Source organism: Rhinichthys klamathensis, unplaced genomic scaffold (assembly GCF_029890125.1).
Source record: "Rhinichthys klamathensis goyatoka isolate OS25496 unplaced genomic scaffold, OSU_Roscu_1.1 h1tg001016l_1, whole genome shotgun sequence".
Lineage (NCBI taxonomy): Eukaryota > Metazoa > Chordata > Actinopteri > Cypriniformes > Leuciscidae > Rhinichthys > Rhinichthys klamathensis.
Window position 1 is genome coordinate 212,900 of NW_026607306.1, and position 21,647 is coordinate 234,546.

The following is a 21,647-nucleotide window of genomic DNA, read 5'->3' on the forward strand; positions in this document are numbered from 1 at the left end:
ATAAATACTAAGCAAGAGAAAAATGCAGAATTTTTATGATGCTAGAATTGACACTTCATCTGTTAAAAAACAGGATCAATCACAACATGCCAATAGTAAAATAGAACGCATGTGTAGAGTTAAATATTCCACACCATACTAGAGAGTGCATCTAAATTGAGGCAATGAATGGAGAAAACACAGGAGGAAACACATCCGATGGTAACATCTGAGGATTTAACAGTGAATCTCTTTCTTGAGGTGATTATTGTCTTTCTTCTCAGTTGCTTCTTCTGAAGCGTCTCGTGCTGGTCTGAGTGAGTCTGCGCATGCGTGCTGCATCTGTAATCCCAAGAGGACTTCTAACAGGAGATTTGTACCTCACCATCTGTAGCCTTTAATCACAGTTCATCCACAAACTACTGTAAAACACACACACACACACACACACACACACACACACACACACACACACACACACACACACACACACACACACACACACACACACACACACACTCTCTCTCTCTCTCTCTCTCTCTCTCTCTCTCTCTCTCTCTCTCTCTCTCTCACACACACACACACACACACACACTCTCTCTCTCTCTCTCTCTCTCTCTCTCTCTCTCTCTCTCTCTCTCTCTCTCTCTCTCTCTCTCTCTCTCTCTCACACACACACACACACACACACACACACACACACACACTGAGGACCTAAAATCCTCAAACTTGACCTCTTGATCTCCAATCAATCCCTGATCTATGTCAACACATCAGAACATATTTACACACACACTGCCTTCCAAAAGCATTCAGAATATGTACTCTTGAATAATCTCTCATTCAGACTGATTCTGTTCACTGGGAGCGATGGAAATGAATGATGCAGAAGGACATGTACATGTTTTAGTCTTGTGTGTAAATGACCCCTGAAAGCTCCCATTCAGATCCTCCTCCATTTGAGTCACGCCCACATCTCAACATCCAATCAACAACTGATGCACAGAGCCAAGCCCCGCCCTACAGTTTTTCTTTTACGATAATCTTTTACGTCACAAAATGGAAGAAACTATCTGCTGCACCTTGTGGAGTCAGATCAATGAATTAGGCAACCTATTTTGCAACCTAAACCTAATTTTAACATCCAGAAGGCAGATTTCAGTGGAAAAGCTAAGCCTAAACAATCATTCAATGTAACCCTTTTTCCTTGAGAAGGCCGACACTTTGGGGAACGCCTCCAGAGTGACAGCGTCTGAAGCACATGTGAAATTAGTCCGATCCTGATTGTGTTGCATCATGACGTAACACATGATGGCGTATACGGAAGCTACAGAGGGACGCCAGCACACAACAGTGTCACATTCTGATTGGGTGAATCAAGTCATTCTCAGGGACTCAGGAGATGTGACAAAGGAACACCACAGCTGTGTCCCAATGTGAAGGCTGCATCCTCCGAAGGTCGCATTTGAAGGCCGATTGCGTCATCACAGCGCGATGAAGGCTGTCCCAATTCAATTCTGCGTCCTCCGAAGGCCGTATTCGAAGGCCGGTTGCGTCATTGCGGCGCGACGAAGGCTACCCTGATTCAAAAGCGACGCCAAATGCACCCTTCGTTTCCCCGTGAAGGAGAGGATACATAAATGGATCCTAAGCGGCCTATCCTAACCCATGAGTCATTGCGCTGGTGACGACAGCATTTTTTTATTTTTTTAAAAGGCCAGCGGAGAGTTGGTGGTGGACGGCAAATTAACATTTAAATGTAAAAATATTATGTTTTTATTTACTCAAATAGCTAGAGAAACCAGAGTTAAAAGCCACAAGTTTTTTTTTCTCTTATTCATCTTAACTCATTCGTCACCATTGCGTGGCTTCATTTGTCATGTGGAAACGCGAAAACGAAAAAATAAATTTCTGTATATTTCTTTATTATTCATCATTTTTTATTATTTTATGCTTTAAATGTGTAAATAAAAAAAAATTCATGGCTCTGGACATTGTTTATTTTTGTAATGGTATCTGAGTGTTTGCAAGGTTGATAGGCTACATTTAAACTATATACTTTTGTGTAGTTTAATGTAACAGTGCGTAGTGTTGCTGTCCTGTGAGGGAAAAAGTAGGCTACTTCACATTTGTACATGAATACTTAACGCAGTATGAAGTTCCTTACATTCCCCCACTGGTTATTTTGAAAATTAAAGTAACAAAATGTAGGTCTATTATCAGAATATTAACAAATTGTTACTAATTTACATGTCCGGTCCCCTCAGTTTTCTGATTGCTTAAAAAAAAAAAGACTTTAGGAGGCAAAATATTTTTTTAGTGATTATGTGAATTACACTGCGCAAACCAAAGTAGTAGGCTAATACCCACCGGATGAATAAGGGTTGGCTCTCAGTCTCCACAGTACATAAAATATTCATTTTATTTTATTTTATTTTTCGTGTTCGCATTTATGAGGAAAAAAACAATGTTACGGACGTGTTCTCCGTTACGGACGTGAGCGCTCTGAAAGCGGCAAAAGATACTTCAAAACTGTCACAGAGACATCAAACAGAAAGCACAAAACCTTTCTTTAACCTGAATTTCGTTTTGTATTAATTGTATCTTAATTTTAATCAATGTTTCATCAACCAATTACCTGGATTTAATAAATAAGAAGTAAATATAGCAGACGATAGATATGAAACGGAGGCGCCGGCGCGTGAACTGGAGCTCGTCTCATAAATGAACCGAAACTCAGCATATAAGGTAGCCTACTTGCCTCACATGTCTACTTTTAAACAGAACAATTCAAAACAAAAGAAAAAAGACTACAGACTGCTCTCTGCTTATGTAATCCTTATGAAATGTGCATTTCTCTCTGGCACGTTCACTACTGAAGATCGGGAGTCACTCAGCATCGTCAACTTCATCTTAGCCGACAAAGAAAACACTTGTTTATTAATAAACAATTACAATATCTCCTTGCTATATTTTACATATTCATAATCATACTTTTGCCGGTTCTTTGTGACAGCTTTTAGGTGCTTTATTGGCAGCGCCACCCTTACATGTCGCCACCGCATCACCGCACCCACCAGAATAGACCTGTATATAATATATATATATATTTATTATAATTTATATATGTATATGTATATGTATATATATATATATATATAATGTTGCCCCCTCATTTAAAGACGGGACCCCCCAAAAATAAAATTCTGGCTACGCCCCTGCTCCCATGTCCTCCAGTAAAATATAAAACAAAAAAATGACAATAGCCAATTCTGGCTCCATAGCTGTTTACTCAATTTTATCAAATGAATGATCAGGATGGCAGCTGTACTCTCGCACTGTTGCTTGGCGCCTGGAGCGGTAATCGGGAACACCTGGTTGCGCAATTAGGAAATCCCACGAAGGCTACATGGTGCGTCCTTCGAAGGACGGATAGGCTGCATCCTTCGAAGTCCGCGGCCTTCACATTGGGACACAGCTCATTTCATTCCCTTCTCAGCGAACAAAGAGACGTTACGTCATGACGAAGCACCAATCAGGATTGGACTAGTTCCACACGTGCTTCATACGCTGTTCCCCAACGTGTCGTCATTCGACGCAGAGTGAGTTTCCCCGAAAGGGAACTACGCTGCCATTCTTAATCCATATATAATATAAAATAGAATTCAGTGATATAAATAATAATGTATACCTCTTTAACGTGTAAATCTAAAATATACAGTGATGCTTTACAGTAAAATGTAAGTACACTTCAAGCAGAAGCTGATTTCCACCACAGAAAAAAAAGGGAACTGAGACCTTTAATCTTGCATTTCTGATTTTTTTCCCCGCAATTGTGAGTTTATATCTCACAATTCAGAATTGTGAGACAAAAAGCCGTAGTTACTTTTTTGATGGTGTAAACCAGCGTCCACAGCAACAGCTGTTTAACAGTCACAGTGGAAGTTGAAGCTGTCGGATGTTCCAGTGAAACACACTGGAGTGGAAAGGGTTCAGAGAGCATGAATGAGGACGCACCTGGAACGGACTCTGGCTGATGTGGTTCTTCACCTCCTTGTCGGCTCCTCTGACCAGCAGCACATGTGTGCACTTCTCCTGCAGGAGTCAAACACATTCTCAATCTCGAACACATCGCGTCTCTACAGATGATATTTCTGACCAGTTCACGAGACTCCACTTTGTTTGTATATTCCACTTTGTTTTCAAAATGATGCATGAAATAATCAGAATTTATTCTAGTAATTTTGTGTTCTGCTGTCACATTATACATGATTTGAAAAAGCTAGCACTTTTTTCACAATGCTAGCACTTTCTTATGTTCAGAAAGGTTTTGAAGGCATTTTATTTTCATCCTACCTCTGTGTAATCCTAAAACCCTTTGAGTACAAGGGTGTTTGCTTTTCCATTAGCGCCACCTACTGTCAGAAAGTGAATCTGCACTTTAATTAAGCCCATCTGCTGCTTTTGTTCAGATCAATGCAGGAACAATATAATTTAATAACAATAATTGATTTTATTGAACACAAAATATAATCATTTATAATTCTGACTCACCCCTTTTTTTTAAATAATAATAATAATGGTTTAAATGATGAAATGTGAGGTTTATCTTTTTATAAAACGTTTTATGTTCAAAACTTGTAAAGTAAATCATCATTTTTACCATCATTATACAGTTTAGGATGTTTCCATAGACATTGGAATTCGTTTAAAACCAAATTGCTACCTCAACATTTAGTTTTATTCTAATATCAGAATTTTCTGAAATGATTTCCACTGCTGATTCCAATATATCTTTAACCCTCCTAATGCATTAAAACACTGTATACACCTTTTGAATTTGAGCTTATAAAACAGTCATAACTTAGCATTTTACAAATAAAACCATATTGTATCTAATCAGCAACTTCTCATTAATGAGTGAATGCATTAAAGTTTTAAAGATTTTATTCTTACCATGCTATATTTTTAAGAACTACAGCAAAAACCAGTGTTATGCAAGAAAATAATTTTTTTGAAATGAGAAATTGTATTTAAATATATTATTAGACTTAATTGATATGAACATATAATATGTCATGAAGGTGGTTGAGACAAGGAAGAAAGCAGGATCCAAATGCAGCACACTTTAATAACTAAACTACAAACTCACAGCAGGGAATATGACTCAGGGACAGAACAACCAACATCCATGTTACAACATCAAGAACTCACAAGGACTGGACTGAAACACAGGGCTTAAATACAAGGGCAAACAAGCTAAACAAGATGACAAGGGGGCGTGGTTAATCAGGGACACCTGGGAAGACTAATAGAGATAACGGGGAGCGGGAAAACAGGGAACAGGACTGAACCAAGTGCACAAAGACAAGGGGAACACAGACAGACATCACAACAATATGAGAATTACTATAATCTCCATTGACTTCAATGGATTTAAATTCATTTGAAAGTTATAACTCATGACTGCTCAAAACAGTCAACATTTATGAAACCCACACATTCTTTTTCTAACGAAACAACATCAATATTACTCTGTAAGGTAATTGCACTTCCAAGGTAATAAACTGAATTTGCGTGTGTGCATCATTCTTCCTGACTCACAGTTATATAACAAAAGCCCACTTAAACACAGACCACAGTTCAGTAGTTTACCTGTTTAATAAGAGTGTATAATGAAATGCTGTGGGTTAGTTCACAGCTGTAAACACACACCTGGTTGTACAGAGCACAGATGTGCAGCGCCGTGTTTCCCGAGGCGTTCTGTGCGCTCATATCTGCTCCGTAAAACAACAGATGCTCGAGGTGTTGGACAAGACCGTGTCGACAAGCCTGTTAGAAAACCAACACACACACACACACACACACACACACACTTTGCTATCATCATGGTGACATTCTATAGACTGTTATTGTTTTATATACGGCTAATTATACATATTCTTGACTAATTGCAGGGTTTAATGTGTTTATGCTCTTTGTCTATTTTGTTTGTTGTGCACTTGTTCATGTTGCACACTAATATAATCTTTGCACTACAAAATATTGTTCAATAATATACACTATATTGCCAAACGTTTTGGGACGTCTGCCTTTACATGTACATGAATTTAATGACATCCCATTCTTAATCCGTAGGGTTTGATATGGAGTTGCTCCACCCTTTGCAGCTATAACAGCTTCAACTCTTCTCGGAAGGCTTTTTAGGAGTGTGTTTATGGGAATTTTTATCCATTCTTCTAGGAGTGCATTAGTGAGGTTCGGCACTGATGTTGGACGAGAAGGCCTGGCTCTCAGTCTCCGCTCTGATTCATCCCAAAGGTCTCCTATCAGGTTGAGGTCAGGACTCTGTGCAGGCCAGTCAAGTTCTTGCACAGAGAACAAAACTCGCTCATCTCGTGTTTATGGACCTGCTTTGTGCACTGGAGCGCAGTCATGTTGGAGCAGGAACATCCCCAAACTGTTCCCACAAAGTTAGGAGCATGAAATTGTCCAAAATGCATTTTGGACAATAAGAGTGAAGCATTAAGAGTTTCTTTCACTGGAACTGAGGGGCCAAGCCCTGAAAAACAACCCCACACCATAATCCCCCCTCCACCAAACTCTACATCTGGCACAATGCAGTCAGGCAAGTACCGTTCCTCCAGTAGATACATTTGGCAATATAGTGTATGTAGGCATATAATATGTGTCAATAATAACTTTAAGTTGTGATAAAACTGAGTAAATGTTGAAGTACAGTAATGAGGTATGATTGAGACTAGTGTGACGGCGGTGTATCCTGGTCCTTCTCTCTGTAATAAAGCAGTGGATGTGTGTGAACACATCACTGAACACATCGCTGGACACATCGCTAGACACATCGCTGAAGTTCACCTGGTGGATCTCATGCCATCCGTTCTCATCCTGGCAGCAGACGGAGGCGTGCTGGTTCAGCAGCAGCTCACAGCAGTCGGTGTGTGTGTCTCCGTCCGCCAGGACCGTGTGATACAGTGCCGTCAGACCACGACTGTCTCTGTAGTCCGGAGACGCGCCGAGCTCCAGCAGAGTCTGAAACAGGGAACAGGAAAAAATACACCATTCATCATTCTGCTTTCCCATCTGCTGTTTCAGTTCCCCAAATAAAGTACCTTTTGGTGACTCATTATTATTTTATAATTCAGATCAAGTTTCTTTGTATTATATTCTCTTTCATCATCTCGTGTTTGAGATCCACTTATGGGATGGACATTCGCACCTGACCTCTGCAGAAGTATCCAATTGTACAAAGTCTGGCATGACAGACAGGAGCGCGTGTCCAATGCCAGCTAAGGGACCCGCCCCTTACCAAGTGTATAAAACACCTGCACGCACTATCTTTCCTCAGTTGATATTCGCTTCTCGCGACCTCTTTGCTGTGTAGCTCAACTGTTTTGCTGACTTTACTACAGTCAAAAGGAGGAAATATCTATTTCGATCAGCCTCCGCCAGGCATGATTGTCAGAACATTGCAGTTAGGTCTGATTTATTCTTGGTTTGCAAGCCACCCACCCTCGCTACCTGGATTTTTCTCGGGCTGCCCGCCTGTGTCTGCGCTTTCACCTCTCCCATGAATCAGGTTAAGCTCTCCGCTCCTGCTAACCCGTTGGACTCGCAGTCGCGTGCATGCCCTGCCGCCTGCGGTTCACTCATCTCCGCGAGGGATACCCATCCCTTCTGCATAGCATGCATGGGGTTAAAGTACGCGGAAGACGCGCTTTCTCTACCAGAAAACTGCAGCCATTACCAAGCTCTTTCGTCGTAGGCTTAAGGTTGCCTCTACCCAAAGCACGGACGAACATTACGGCTCGGATGTTGGAGTGGGTGAAAGCGTTGCAGCTCTGGAGACCAGTCTGATGAGGGCTTATTCGAGGAAATCCTTCCCAGTATTTCTTTGCTGGACTATGAGCCGCCCGGCTCAGGCTCGGACGAGGACCCCGCTATACTCGAGGGCTCGGACAACGAGGAAACCACCCCGTCTGCCCAAGTTCCCCCGGTTAGCAGCTCGGCTGCACTGACGCACGCGGTCCTTCTCGAGGTGTGTGAGCGAGCGGCCGCTCGTCTCAGCATTGAATGGCCGGCTCTCCAGAATGCCGCCGACCAAGAGAGGGATCAATCAATCAATCTTTTATTTATAAAGCACCTTAAAAACAACACTGTTGACCAAAGTGCTGAACACAATCTATAAACAAGAACTTACAACAAAGGCACAACAAAGGAGTAATAAACAATACCAGTAAACAATAGTACAAAAACTGAAAAAGTCAACCCTCAAACTGTATTAAAAGCCAAAGAAAATAAATAAGTTTTAAGACGAGATTTAAAAACAGGAAGAGACTCAGCCGATCTGATGTCCAAAGGCAGCTCGTTCCATAGTCTCGGAGCTGCCACAGCAAACGCACGGTCACCCCTAAGTTTACGTTTCGTCTTAGGAACGACCAGCAGTGCCTGATTAGTTGACCGGAGCGAACGAGTAGGGGTGTAGGGCACAAGCAGATCAGACAGGTACTGAGGGGCCAGCCCATGCAGACATTTAAAAACAAATAAAATAATTTTAAAATCAATACGAAACTGCACAGGGAGCCAGTGGAGGGATTGGAGAACGGGTGAAATATGGCCAAACTTTCGAGTTCCAGTTAACAGTCGAGCAGCTGCATTTTGAACTAGCTGTAGTCGTGTCATAAGTGATTTGCCAAGACCACTATAAAGTGCATTACAATAATCTAGTCGAGAGGTGATAAAAGCATGGATTAATATTTCAAAATCATGTTTAGATAAAATCGGTTTTACTTTAGCTAATTGCCTTAGCTGGAAGAAACTGTTCTTTACCACTGCATTAATCTGTGCATCGAGCTTTAAACTACCGTCCAACTTGACTCCTAGATTTGTAACCACAGGGCTACTGTCACGTGTTAGACAACCCAGATCAACAGGAACTGTAGCAGCTGAGTCACTAGGAGCAAATAAAACAAACTCAGTTTTACTCTCATTTAAATACAAAAAGTTCATAGCCATCCATGCTTTCACTTCTTTCAGACACTCTAAAAAATTTTTTGACTGACTTAGCGGCACATATATTTGGCAGTCGTCAGCATAAAAATGGAACGCGACATTGTAACTTCTAAGGATTGACCCAAGAGGCAACATGTATATTGAAAAAAGTAGCGGCCCAAGGACAGACCCTTGGGGAACTCCGCACAACAAAGGAACCGAAGAGGACATAGCATCATTAACCTGAACTGAAAAACTTCTGCCGTCCAAATAGGACGTAATCCAGGCTAAGGCCGACCCCTTAATGCCCACATAATTCTCCAGCCGAGACAACAAAATTCTGTGGTCAACCGTATCAAACGCGGCCGTAAGGTCCAATAGCAGCAGAGCAACGGTGTCACCAGAGTCTGAGGCCAAAAGTATGTCATTTAAAACCCTCAGCAGAGCTGTCTCAGTGCTGTGGGCTGACTTAAACCCAGACTGGAAAATTTCAGTAATACCATTGTCGTTCAAAAATGTGCTTAACTGCAAATAGACAACTTTCTCCATAATTTTGGAAAGCAAAGGGAGCTTAGAGATAGGCCGATAATTTGACAGCTGTAGTTGGTCCAGACCAGGTTTCTTTAACAAGGGTTGAACAACCGCATGCTTAAAACTCATAGGTACGACTCCAGTAATTAAACTGACATTAACAATATCGAGAATACAGTGCGCCACTGTAGGAAAAACCTCTTTAAAAAGACGAGGAGGAATCACATCATTGGGGGAGCCGGTGATTTTCATTTTACCAATAATGTTTTCTAAAAAAGGCAAGCTAACAGGCTCAAACTGGTTCAAAACAGCAGCACAGGTTACAGAAATGCCAGGGTCATTCAAAGGTGGACCAATAAGGGCCCTAATACTCTCCACCTTGTGGATAAAAAAGTGAAGAAACTCATCACACATTTTTGATGGATTTTCCAAATACTGAATTTGTGGAACATTAAAAACAGGTTTGAGGGTATTAAAAAGAACTCTAGGATTGTGACCATTTAAAGAAATAATTTGAGAAAAATGCTTGGTCTTTTCAGCTTTTACAATTTTTTGATAAGAACACCAACTCTCTCTAAGTATCTGATGTGTACGACGGCAAACTCCGAGGCCCCCCACCCGGTCCTTGGAAACAGCTCATGCCTGTCCTCCCCGCGTGCGCCGATTGGACACAAGTTAGACTGCGCCACTGGAGGAATGCTGAGTTTTATGCATGTCCCGGGCAAACTGAACAGGGGCACAGACCTCTTGTCAAGGGGAAACACTCTCTACGGGGACTGGGGCGACCATCCTCAGATAGTGGGTCTACTGTGGAGGAGGTTCGGCCAGGCAACCGTAGATCTCTTCGCCTCGTGCGAAAACGCCCATTGTCCTGTGTTCTTCTCAATACGGGAGGAGGATGCCCCCCTCAGTGTGGACGCACTGGCCCATCCGTGGCCCAACGTGCTGCTCTACGCTTTCCCTCCCCTTTGCCTCATAACGCCAACTCTGGCCAGGTTGAGGGAACAGAGCTTGACCATGATTTTGAAAGCTCCCAGGTGGCCCAAGGCACCGTGGCTCTCAGAGATTATCCCTCTGCTGTATGCCCAGCCGTGGCCCCTCCCATTACGCACAGACCTTCTGTCCCTCCCAAGCGAACGGGGACATTTACCACCCGCACCCAGATAGGCCCGTGAGAGGGTCAACTTAAACACATTGGGGCTCCCCCCACATGTTATTGCCACCATTCAGAGTGCCAGAGCCTCTTCTACACGGTCCCTATGCGATTGTAAGTGGCGAGTGTTCAAAGAGTGCATGTATTCATGAATGCAAGTTACCACATGTTATTCTTTGTTTGTTGCTAGTGTGGCACCCTCACTTTGCGTGGTTTGTTACTTTGTGACGTGTCATGCACAGCCGTTCTAGGTGACCATCCTCTGTCTTTCAGGGCCTCATTGTGGTGTATTGGGCAATTGGGGAGCTGTCCATATCTACCATAGGTGGATCTCAAACACGAGATGATGAAAGAGAACAATAGGTTACTGTTCGTAACCCCGGTTGTCTGAAACATCGAGTGGAGAGATCCACCAAGCTTGCCCCGCTTGCTGCATGAGAAGCGAATATGCTCACTGAGGAAAGATAGCGCGTACAGGCGTTTTACACACTTGGTAAGGGGCTGGCATTGGACACGCACTTCTGTCTGTCATGCCATATAATAAAAAAATGTAAGATAAAATAGACTGTATAATATTTAGCTGGTTTTCTAAAGGGCAAGTACTTGCTTTCACTGATCATATGCTTAAATGCCAGCAAAAATAGATAAAATAGAAGTTGTTAGAACCTTATAAATAATGCAAAATTTGTGGGTTAATAAGATGGATGATTATAATGAATGTTGTATACCTTGAGCGCTGGCTGGTTTTTAGCGCGAGCAGCTTTATGAAGAGCCGTCATGCCATCTTTATCCCTGAAGTCCAGATGAGCTCCTCCATTCCTCAGAGCTTTAATAAACTCCAGCTTATTCTCCAGCTGCGCCACACAGGTGAGTGGAGTCTCTACGACACACTCACACATAGAGACACACACATACACATACACACACACGCACACACACACACACACACACACACACACAGACATACAGACACACAAACAACACCAACACACAGACAGACATACATACATACAGACACATGGTCAGGTACGGTGAATGAGTTGGATGGTCAGGTACGGTGAATGAGTCGGATGGGCAGGTACGGTGAATGTGTCGGATGGGCAGGTACGGTGAATGTGTCGGATGGGCAGGTACGGTGAATGAGTCGGATGGTCAGGTACGGTGAATGAGTCGGATGGTCAGGTACGGTGAATGAGTCGGATGGTCAGGTACGGTGAATGAGTCGGATGGTCAGGTACGGTGAATGAGTCGGATGGTCAGGTACGGTGAATGAGTCGGATGGTCAGGTACGGTGAATGAGTCGGATGGTCAGGTACGGTGAATGAGTCGGATGGTCAGGTACGGTACGGTGAATGAGTCGGATGGTCAGGTACGGTGAATGAGTCGGATGGTCAGGTACGTGAATGAGTCGGATGGTCAGGTACGGTGAATGTGTCGGATGGTCAGGTACGGTGAATGAGTCGGATGGTCAGGTACGGTGAATGAGTCGGATGGTCAGGTACGGTGAATGAGTCGGAAGGTCAGGTACGGTGAATGAGTCGGATGGTCAGGTACGGTGAATGAGTCGGATGGTCAGGTACGGTGAATGAGTCGGATGGTCAGGTACGGTGAATGAGTCGGATGGTCAGGTACGGTACGGTGAATGAGTCGGATGGTCAGGTACGGTGAATGAGTCGGATGGTCAGGTACGGTGAATGAGTCGGATGGTCAGGTACGGTGAATGTGTCGGATGGTCAGGTACGGTGAATGAGTCGGATGGTCAGGTACGGTGAATGAGTCGGATGGTCAGGTACGGTGAATGAGTCGGAAGGTCAGGTACGGTGAATGAGTCGGATGGTCAGGTACGGTGAATGAGTCGGATGGTCAGGTACGGTGAATGAGTCGGATGGTCAGGTACGGTGAATGAGTCGGATGGGCAGGTACGGTGAATGAGTCGGATGGTCAGGTACGGTGAATGAGTCGGATGGTCAGGTACGGTGAATGAGTCGGATGGTCAGGTACGGTGAATGAGTCGGATGGTCAGGTACGGTGAATGAGTCGGATGGTCAGGTACGGTGAATGAGTCGGATGGTCAGGTACGGTGAATGAGTCGGATGGTCAGGTACGGTGAATGAGTCGGATGGTCAGGTACGGTGAATGAGTCGGATGGTCAGGTACGGTGAATGAGTCGGATGGTCAGGTACGGTGAATGTGTCGGATGGTCAAGTACGGTGAATGAGTCGGATGGTCAGGTACGGTGAATGAGTTGGATGGTCAGGTACGGTGAATGAGTCGGATGGTCAGGTACGGTGAATGAGTCGGATGGTCAGGTACGGTGAATGAGTCGGATGGTCAGGTACGGTGAATGAGTCGGATGGTCAGGTACGGTGAATGAGTCGGATGGTCAGGTACGGTGATCTCAGACTCGTGTGTTTCTGCTCCTCCAGTACCTCCGGTCTCTGTGTCCTGGTAGTTTGGGTCCAGTCCTCTGTCTAGCATTCTGGAGAACTTCTCTAACTCATGATTCTGGATGTAATCCATGAACTTCCTCAAGCTGGCCTGGAGAGAGACAATAAGACAAAAAATAAAGCCATTAGATACATTAATGCTTGCAGAGATGCATCAACAGCTCATATCAGATACATTACTTAAAGTAAGAGTTTATCATGACTTTAATCAGTCTGATGTACGATGACGCTGGATCTTATGCATCTTTGCTCTCACCTTCGTGTGAAGTCTGGCAATCTGCTTCTCATCCACACTGGATTGATTGTACAGTCTGGTTTTGTAGCGAAACTGCAGGAACAAAGAAGCTTCTCAGGGTTTCATTGCAGCAATTGCATGATAGCATATATTTATAAACCCTCAGAATAAAGACATTCACGCCCTTATGGTTCCATTAAGGTGTGTGTGCTATAGTCTGAAGTGATCATGCTGTTGGAAGTTCTGCTAACGCATTTTATGATGATGATGCTAAATGTTAATTTATACATAAATTATAAAACATGTAGTTATTCATGTATGAATCCATATGACTCCAGTCGTAGTTAAAGCTAACTCCTCATTGCTTCATGATCATTTCAGTCCTTCACTAATCATTAGTTCATGTTGAAGAAAGTATTCATTCGGGTAGTATTATAAAGTAGGGCTGCACGATTAATCACAATGAAACCGCACGTGATTTGGCAAAGGCTGTGATTATTTTCTGCGCAGCTTCTCAGTGCAGAAGCTGATCGGTCGTAAATGCTCCATCTGAAGACCAGACTCTCACACACACACTCCACATATCCCTCTGAACACCAGAGGGCGTCTCACACACACACACACACACACACACACACACACACACACACACTCCACATATACCTCTGAACACCAGAGGGCGTCTCTCTCTCACACACACACACACACACACACACACTCCACATATACCTCTGAACACCAGAGGGCGTCTCTCTCTCACACACACACACACACACACACTCCACATATCCCTCTGAACACCAGAGGGCGTCTCACACACACACACACACACACACACACCACATATCCCTCTGAACACCAGAGGGCGTCTCACACACGCCCTCTGGTGTTTGGAGTTTGGAGTAAAAGCATGTTATTAAATGTCGTCTTTTGTTGGACAAGAGGTTCATAAATCCTTCTCATGTTTGGAAAGATGTTTGACGCCTGTTGCTTTTTCAAATGCACGTTATAAGGGACTCAAACTCACAGTGCTTTCAGAGTGAGCCGCGTTTACAGAGCCGATCATCACTGACAAGCTGCGCATAACTAATAATCACAGCCTTTGCAATTTCATAATCGTGATAAACCAAATCGGTTTAACTGTGATTTCATGTAAATTGCGATTAGTCGTGCAGCCCTATTATTTCACGAGTTCACACTTACAAATCTGAGTAGTATGCGTATTTGGCGTGCTGTCCGCGGAGAGGCTCAGAGCTCGGTATTTTGGCCCGAGCCCAGAGTACTCCCCCGTATTTCTGATTAGGAAAGTAACCAGGCGAGTGTGAGGAGACGGGGTGGTGGAGGGATGCTGAAAACTGTAGAGGAACATAGGCGAGTCGACTGTGTGTAAGGCCTCCTCTCATTTTGCTGATTGGGTAGACATGTTGATTACTGACTGATTGTTGACAGCTGGTTGGAATGACATGATGATTGGAATAACATGATGATTGGATAGATCATTTGAACGTGTTCCTTACGAACTTTGTTAATAAAACATCATAAAGTGTCCCCGCTCCTCTGACACCCCGCCGGCTGCTGAATCGGCCTGTACCTCCAGTGACGGGACGCCCTCGCAGGCCGGCAGTGGATGTTCCCCGATCAGACTCTCCTCATCCAGGAATTCCCCGTCTCTGCCGTCGCTGGCCGGATGGAAGAGGCCGTAGTTCAGAACATCCTTCAGATTCTGACTCAAAGTGCACAGGATCCGCCGTTTAGCAGCCCACACAGTGTCACCGGGGTTAAACCTCATGCTTTCCTGTCGAAGGACGCCGTTAAAGACACCATGAAATCAAAAGTGATTATGCTTTCTTTATGGAATATTGCAGTGTTTATTATAAATGATTTATGGGTGCACATCATTATTGTGTTAATAATCTTGAATCAGAATAACAGCGACTTCTCTTCTCTGATGACGAGGGCGGGGCAACCTGTGATGTCACAAGCAAATTGATTTGCATATGCCCGCCTCCAGAGCAAGGCATCAACGAATAGTTATACATCATCGCACCGTAGGCCCCGCCCACTGGCGTTCAGTATCTTAGCGGCTGACATTTACCTACACTTGACATGAGCGTCGCGTCAAAAACCGAACAGAAGCCATTATGATGCCTGACGCTGATACTCTAATACAGGTGTGTGTTCAGATCCTGACGGACTCTTGAGTCTGTCGATGACAGGACAAATGGAAGAGTGAAAGAACGCTCGCTTTGATCGTCCAGTTTAAACAGCTGGTTTGAGTCTCTGTCCAGACTTCAGAAGGATCCCAGTGTCAGAAACAAGTGGATGGTTTAGTTTAATGGCGTCCCGGATCGCATCAGAGGATTGTGTGCTTGTTCGGAGCATTTGACTGAGACACAGTGTAATGAAGATTTCGCAAAGAAACTTTTGTTGAAAGATGAAACCGTAAGTAAATGATTTCATATTGCTTTGTCTGTAAATGACGGCTTTATATGGATAATGTTTTCATAACACCGTTGATACAGTTTCCTATGTATTGACATTAGCCAATCATAACAGTGGGCGTTTACTGACAAGGCACACCAACACTACACATTTTCCAACTATTCCTAATCGATCACACCTGAATCAACTCATCAGATCGTTAGTAGGGACTCCAATGCTGCGTCCCAATTCGCATACTATCCGTCCTAAATAGTATTCGAAAATAGAATTAGTACGTCCCAAATCGTAGTATGTTGAAATGAGTGTCCCAGAGAGACCCGGATGGTCTACTATTTCCGGTCAGAATCCGAAGTGCAGATCGATGCGCACTCTAACGGCTGATATTGCCCACAACCCATCGCGTGTTGGACGAGGATTCGATTAGAACTACAAACACGAATGAAAAGTGTTCAAAAACTACAGACATGGAGGACGCGCGAGTCCGACGGTTATGTAGAGAGGTTTAGATAAAGGGGTTTGAGTGATTAGTTGTCAGTATCTAACCTGACGAAAATGTATTTATTCAATGTTGTCCACATTATATTGCATCTGCAGCAGCATTGTGAACTTTTGCAAAGATACATTTAGCCATTAACTTTTAAATGCATTATTATATTCAAATTCCAAACACATGAGGAGAGTCTCGGCATGAAAGACCCATGACTGGCAGATGAACGTGCGACAACAATTCTCTCCGAAATGGTAAGAAATTATATTAGATTGAATGGAGGATTTTAACTGTGACGAGATGATTGACAGGGCAGTTTATGGTGACAGATGCACGCGACAGATCTGTCCGTTAAAGATGACGAAGTAGTATGTCCCAAAGCTTGCCTACTCTTTTGCTACACACTCAAAAGTATGTACTTTTTCTTCACAAAAAGAGTACATACTTTTAGGGCGTAGTATAAGTAGGCGAATTGGGACGCAGCACAAAACCAGAAATATATGGGTCAGAAAAGGGAGACATCCAAAATGTGCACTATTGGTGTGCCTCAAGGAGCAGGGTTGGGAAACACTGTGATAGAGGGTCAGAATGAGGGATGAAAATAATAGTTTTTCCACCTATAAATTTGGTTTTGTGTGTGTATGTGCCAACTAAACTTTATTTTGGGGACAAATTTGTACCCAGAAGAGACCAAAACCTGACAAAATCTCCAAAAACCTCCATTTAGGAACGTCCTCATTTGTAAATCTGGTATAAAAATAAAGTAATTAAAGTTTTTTTTTTTAAATGTAAAAATGCAGAAAGTTTTTTATGATGGGTAGGTTTAGGGTCGGGTTAGTGTGTGTGTGTGTGTGTGTGTGTTGTGTGTGTGGGTGATGGGTAGGTTTAGGGTCGGGTTAGTGTGTGTGTGTGTGTGTGTGTTGTGTGTGTGGGTGATGGGTAGGTTTAGGGTCGGGTTAGTGTGTGTGTGTGTGTGTGTGTTGTGTGTGTGGGTGATGGGTAGGTTTAGGGTCGGGTTAGTGTAAGGAGAGAGAATATACACTTTGTACAGTATAAAAACAATTACATCTATGGAATGTCCTCACAGCTAAAAAATGTCATGACCCCTTTAAGAAAGATTTGATCCATATGACATTCAAAATGTTTGATCACTCAACCCTCATGTTTTACTCATTCACTCAAGGAAATATTCATCACATATATAAACCCCAATGAGAGCCGTGAAGATCAACAAACACACACACACACACACACACACACACACACACACACACACACACACACACACTCACCGTTTGCTGCAGGTCTGGGATGAACACCCTCACGGTGAGCGAGTTGTTCTGGGTGTCTGTCGTGAGACTGTCGGGTCGTTCTGCTCGTACGGTCTCATAGACGGCCTCCTCTCGGGAACTGTGTGAGCTGGAGTCCTGAGAAGAGTCTGAGAAACTCTGGGCCATCTCTTCCTCGCTGGACGTCGGGCTCCTCGGCATATTCAGCTGACACACACACACACACACACACACACACACACACACACACACACACAAACACACACACACACACACACACCAGCAACAGCGTTTGAGATATCCCTGATTCTCAGTGCTTGTTGCCAGTCAATAAAAAAGCACCATCTACAGAAACATTTTTATGAAATTGAAATTGTGTGTAATGCATAACAGTGACTGTTTTTTAGGGGCGGGAGTGGCATATTTTGAGTTTGGCTATTTGGGCTTGTTTACAGTTTTTTTTTTCAACTGCTTACACACAAAATTGAGTGTTTGACACTCAAACACCAGAACCACACACCAAATCTGCAAAACCATACACTAATTCTCGGCCTTCGACTCAGTTTTCAATTTCATAAAACATTTTTTGCAAACCACAACACACAATTCTCTATGTAACACAACACATCTAACAGGAAGTCTCTAGTCCTTGTCCACTTATGCTGAGTGTGGACTGCAAAGTTTTCTTTTCTGTGCTTGCAAGAAGGTTGACCAGCTATATGATGCAGAATAATTACATCAATACTTCCATCCAGAAAGGCGGTATCCCAGGCTTTTCAGGCTGTCTGGAACACACATCAATGATCAGCCAGTTGATCCGAGAGGCCAAACAGAAGAAAGGCGATCTAACAGTGGTCGGGTTAGATCAAGCGAATGCCTATGGATCTATCCCACGCGATCTCATCCAGCTCGGACTTGACCATTACCACATCCCAGTTGCTATTCAAGAAGTGTTCACTAGCTATCTAGGAGGGATCAAACTGAGATTTACATCATCCCAGTGGACAACCAATTGGCAGGATCTCCAGAAGGGAATCCCGACGGGATGCACCATCTCCCCAATCCTCTTTATCATGGGCATGAACCTTCTAATAACACAAGCGGAAGGCATAACCCCGTCCTGGACAACGTAGCCACTTGGGTAAGGTTGTCATTCAAGGCCAGGAAGTCCAGAAGGCTGGGGATCAGGAAGGGCAGAGACACGAGTAAGTTTGGACTCCAAGTTCAAGGCGAGGTTGTTCCCTCCATTGAGGACAGACCCATAAAGTGCTTGGGAAAGTGGTTCAATGCATCACTGAAAGATGGTGGCAATGTTGCAGACGCTGTGAAGCAAACCGAAGAATGGTTGAAGAAGATCGACAGGTCCGGACTCCCAGGAAAATGTAAAACCTGGCTGTACCAGCACGGCCTTCTGCCTAGGCTTATTCGGCTCCTCATAGTCTATGAGTTCCCCAAAACAGTTGTAGAAGGCATCGAGGGGAAAACCAACAAGCACCTGTGGAGACGGTTGGGGATGCCCTCAAGCTTCTCTCCGGTGGGCCTCGATCCCTTCAGCTGCAGCTCCCTCTGTCTTCTTTCCTTGAGGAGTTCAATGAGGCAAAATGCAGTTTTGTCTGAGAGATTCCAAATTCTTTCAATCTTGTACAGAAACTGGAGCTCATGAAAGAAGAGCTTTAGGTTTTGAATAACTGTGTGTGTAAATGATATACAAAAATATAATATTAAGGCAAATGTTTGCTTTTGAGATGTGTCTGTCTGCATCTTGTGTTTGCATTCTGAGTGTGCAATTCTTGGATTTGTGTGTAAAGTTTTGAAAAAAAAAGAGGCAAAGTTTTGAGAATGTGTGTAAGCAGTTGAAAAAACCCTGTAATTGGTCATTGGGCTAGTTTTGATTGTTTTTTGTTATGCAGATCTGGCAACCCTGGTCTCTTCCACGCAGTTTCTGCTAAAGGTTGCAGAATATAGGACACGGCACAGTGGAGCGCTTCCAAATAAAGAGTTTCTAATTGGAGCTGTGCAGCAGATCTTCTGTACTCTTTCTCATGTAGTCCATTCATCTCACACACACACACACACACACACAGACACACACACACACACACAGACACAGACACACACACACACACACACACACACACACACACACACACAGATGCAGATAGCACAGAAGTCATAGTCATAGAGTTCAAGAGCTGAACACATGTGATGTGCTGTCCGTAACTGAACGCTTGATCTTGGATTGAGATGCCTTGTGAAGGAAGCAATGCATACAACTATAGTCTATAGGCCATAAACTATACATATAAACATGCAGGCTGGAGGAAGATGAGGAGGATCAGATGTTGTAATGATAATAATAAGCTCCTCCTGAACTTGATACACACCCATGTGCTATTTCGAAGAGGTAAGAAAAACTCTAGTAAAGAGTGTCAACCATTGTAAACACGTCCTGATCTGTCAAATACATCTCTGGCACAAATACTGTTGCAATTATCCACGTTAGGCAATCAATTATTATCAGCCAAGAATGTTTCAACTATCGATCACAATTCAGGTTGTATTTTTTATCATTAGGTAAAACATTAACAATGAACCACATTAATTGCAATGATGAAAAACAGTTATTCAGTTTACCTGAAAATCTTCAATGCTCCTTTCCGTGTGTGTGTTTTAAGCCACAGAAAGCCCTGAAGAGGAGAAGACGCTCTTCATCAGCCACCGATTCCAGAGTGAGTCCTAATAAATCCTGTATGTCACTCAAATCACTTGAACAGAGCATCTGACCAATGCTTTCCTCCAGCGTTCGGTAGAAGAGGCTCATGCGAAGGTCTCTGAACATCCGTGATGAGTGAGAAGTAGGTGAGATCCTATTCAAATAAATGAAAACCAGAGTTGCTCCCATTGAGTTCGGCCCCTGGTGACGCGGCGCTGCGGATCATCCTGAGGTGAGTGTGTGTAGGTTATTTCAATAACAATAACAGCCACGTCTAAGACTTAAAGGGGAAGCATTTGTGAGAATGAGCAACTCCTGACATGCGGTTACTGCCAGATATATTTCTCATAAAACAGGTGCACAGAAAATCATTTCAGGCCTGAAGTCACACACACAGATTCTGCCAATATCCTGAAGCTCTGAAATCTGGCTTTCACGTCATTACCCATAACATAATCGAGCTGATGTTGCAATGATATTTCTCAATATACATTCTGTGTGTTAAGTTATTAATGATTTTACAAAAAGATTTTTATAGTTCAAAACACAGTCCCTTCTAAAGTGGTTAATGCAACACAGACTTCTTCAAAACTGGACGGAGGAGGTTCTTGAACGCAAGATTACAATGTTGGGAAACTCATAAATCAGCATTTCCTAAGGCTGGTGATGTGGACGAGGACACTCTCTAGCCCGAGACAGAGCTGATTTAAACTGGGACATTATTCAGGTCACTCACTGCGAAGGGTTGAAGCAGAAGAACAGGAGTGACAGGACAGTCGCAGTGAAGGCAATAACCCACTGATAGACCAATCTCTACAACTCATCCACACACGGGACATTAATATCTGGAGAGGTGAAGAGCAAACAGGGAACGTTCTCTTAAACTTATGAACAAATGCACAAGAAAGGAGTATTTGAATGTGTAGGTATAGACGTGCTCCCATCATTCTTGGATAGGCTCTTACAAAACAAACACTCCTTCGTGACCGAACATGAGCAAACTACAGTGAAATACAGGCGTTATTTGACATCATCAACACAAGACCAAAACTTCTCATCACACATCATACAAGTCATTTCTCTAGCAGGAACTCTTCGCCAATAGTGTGATGATGATTAGCCTGCCTCCTTCAGAAAACTACTCTGGCACTACTTTTTTATTGCTTTTGCTTCTTTTTCAAAACACGTTCAATTTCAATGAAACGCCAGTATGTGGCGATGTGCACTAATAATGTAAATAGCCATTAAACAAAAGAAGATGCCTTGACAATAACTAGTGCATGACGTCACAACAGCGGTAGAATATAGCTGAATAAATAATCATATTCATATCGCACGTCAGCGTGTCCGTGATAATGACGT

At 43.4% G+C, this 21,647-nt stretch overlaps 1 protein-coding gene across 1 annotated transcript in view; it reads right to left on the minus strand.

Moving 5' to 3' along the window:
- The window catches only part of shank2a (SH3 and multiple ankyrin repeat domains 2a), a 66,266-nt gene extending 45,895 nt beyond the window's left edge, over window positions 1-20,371 (minus strand). The window contains exons 1-9 of the mRNA XM_056244600.1: window positions 20,207-20,371; window positions 17,576-17,779; window positions 14,946-15,149; window positions 13,376-13,447; window positions 13,102-13,210; window positions 11,401-11,552; window positions 6,856-7,029; window positions 5,695-5,811; window positions 3,997-4,074 (exon numbers count right to left, since the gene is read on the minus strand). Coding sequence (XP_056100575.1) covers window positions 3,997-4,074; window positions 5,695-5,811; window positions 6,856-7,029; window positions 11,401-11,552; window positions 13,102-13,210; window positions 13,376-13,447; window positions 14,946-15,149; window positions 17,576-17,773 — 1,104 coding nt within the window. The 5' untranslated portion in view covers window positions 17,774-17,779; window positions 20,207-20,371. The remainder of the gene's footprint in view (window positions 1-3,996; window positions 4,075-5,694; window positions 5,812-6,855; window positions 7,030-11,400; window positions 11,553-13,101; window positions 13,211-13,375; window positions 13,448-14,945; window positions 15,150-17,575; window positions 17,780-20,206) is intronic.
- Between the last annotated feature and the right edge of the window lie 1,276 nt (window positions 20,372-21,647).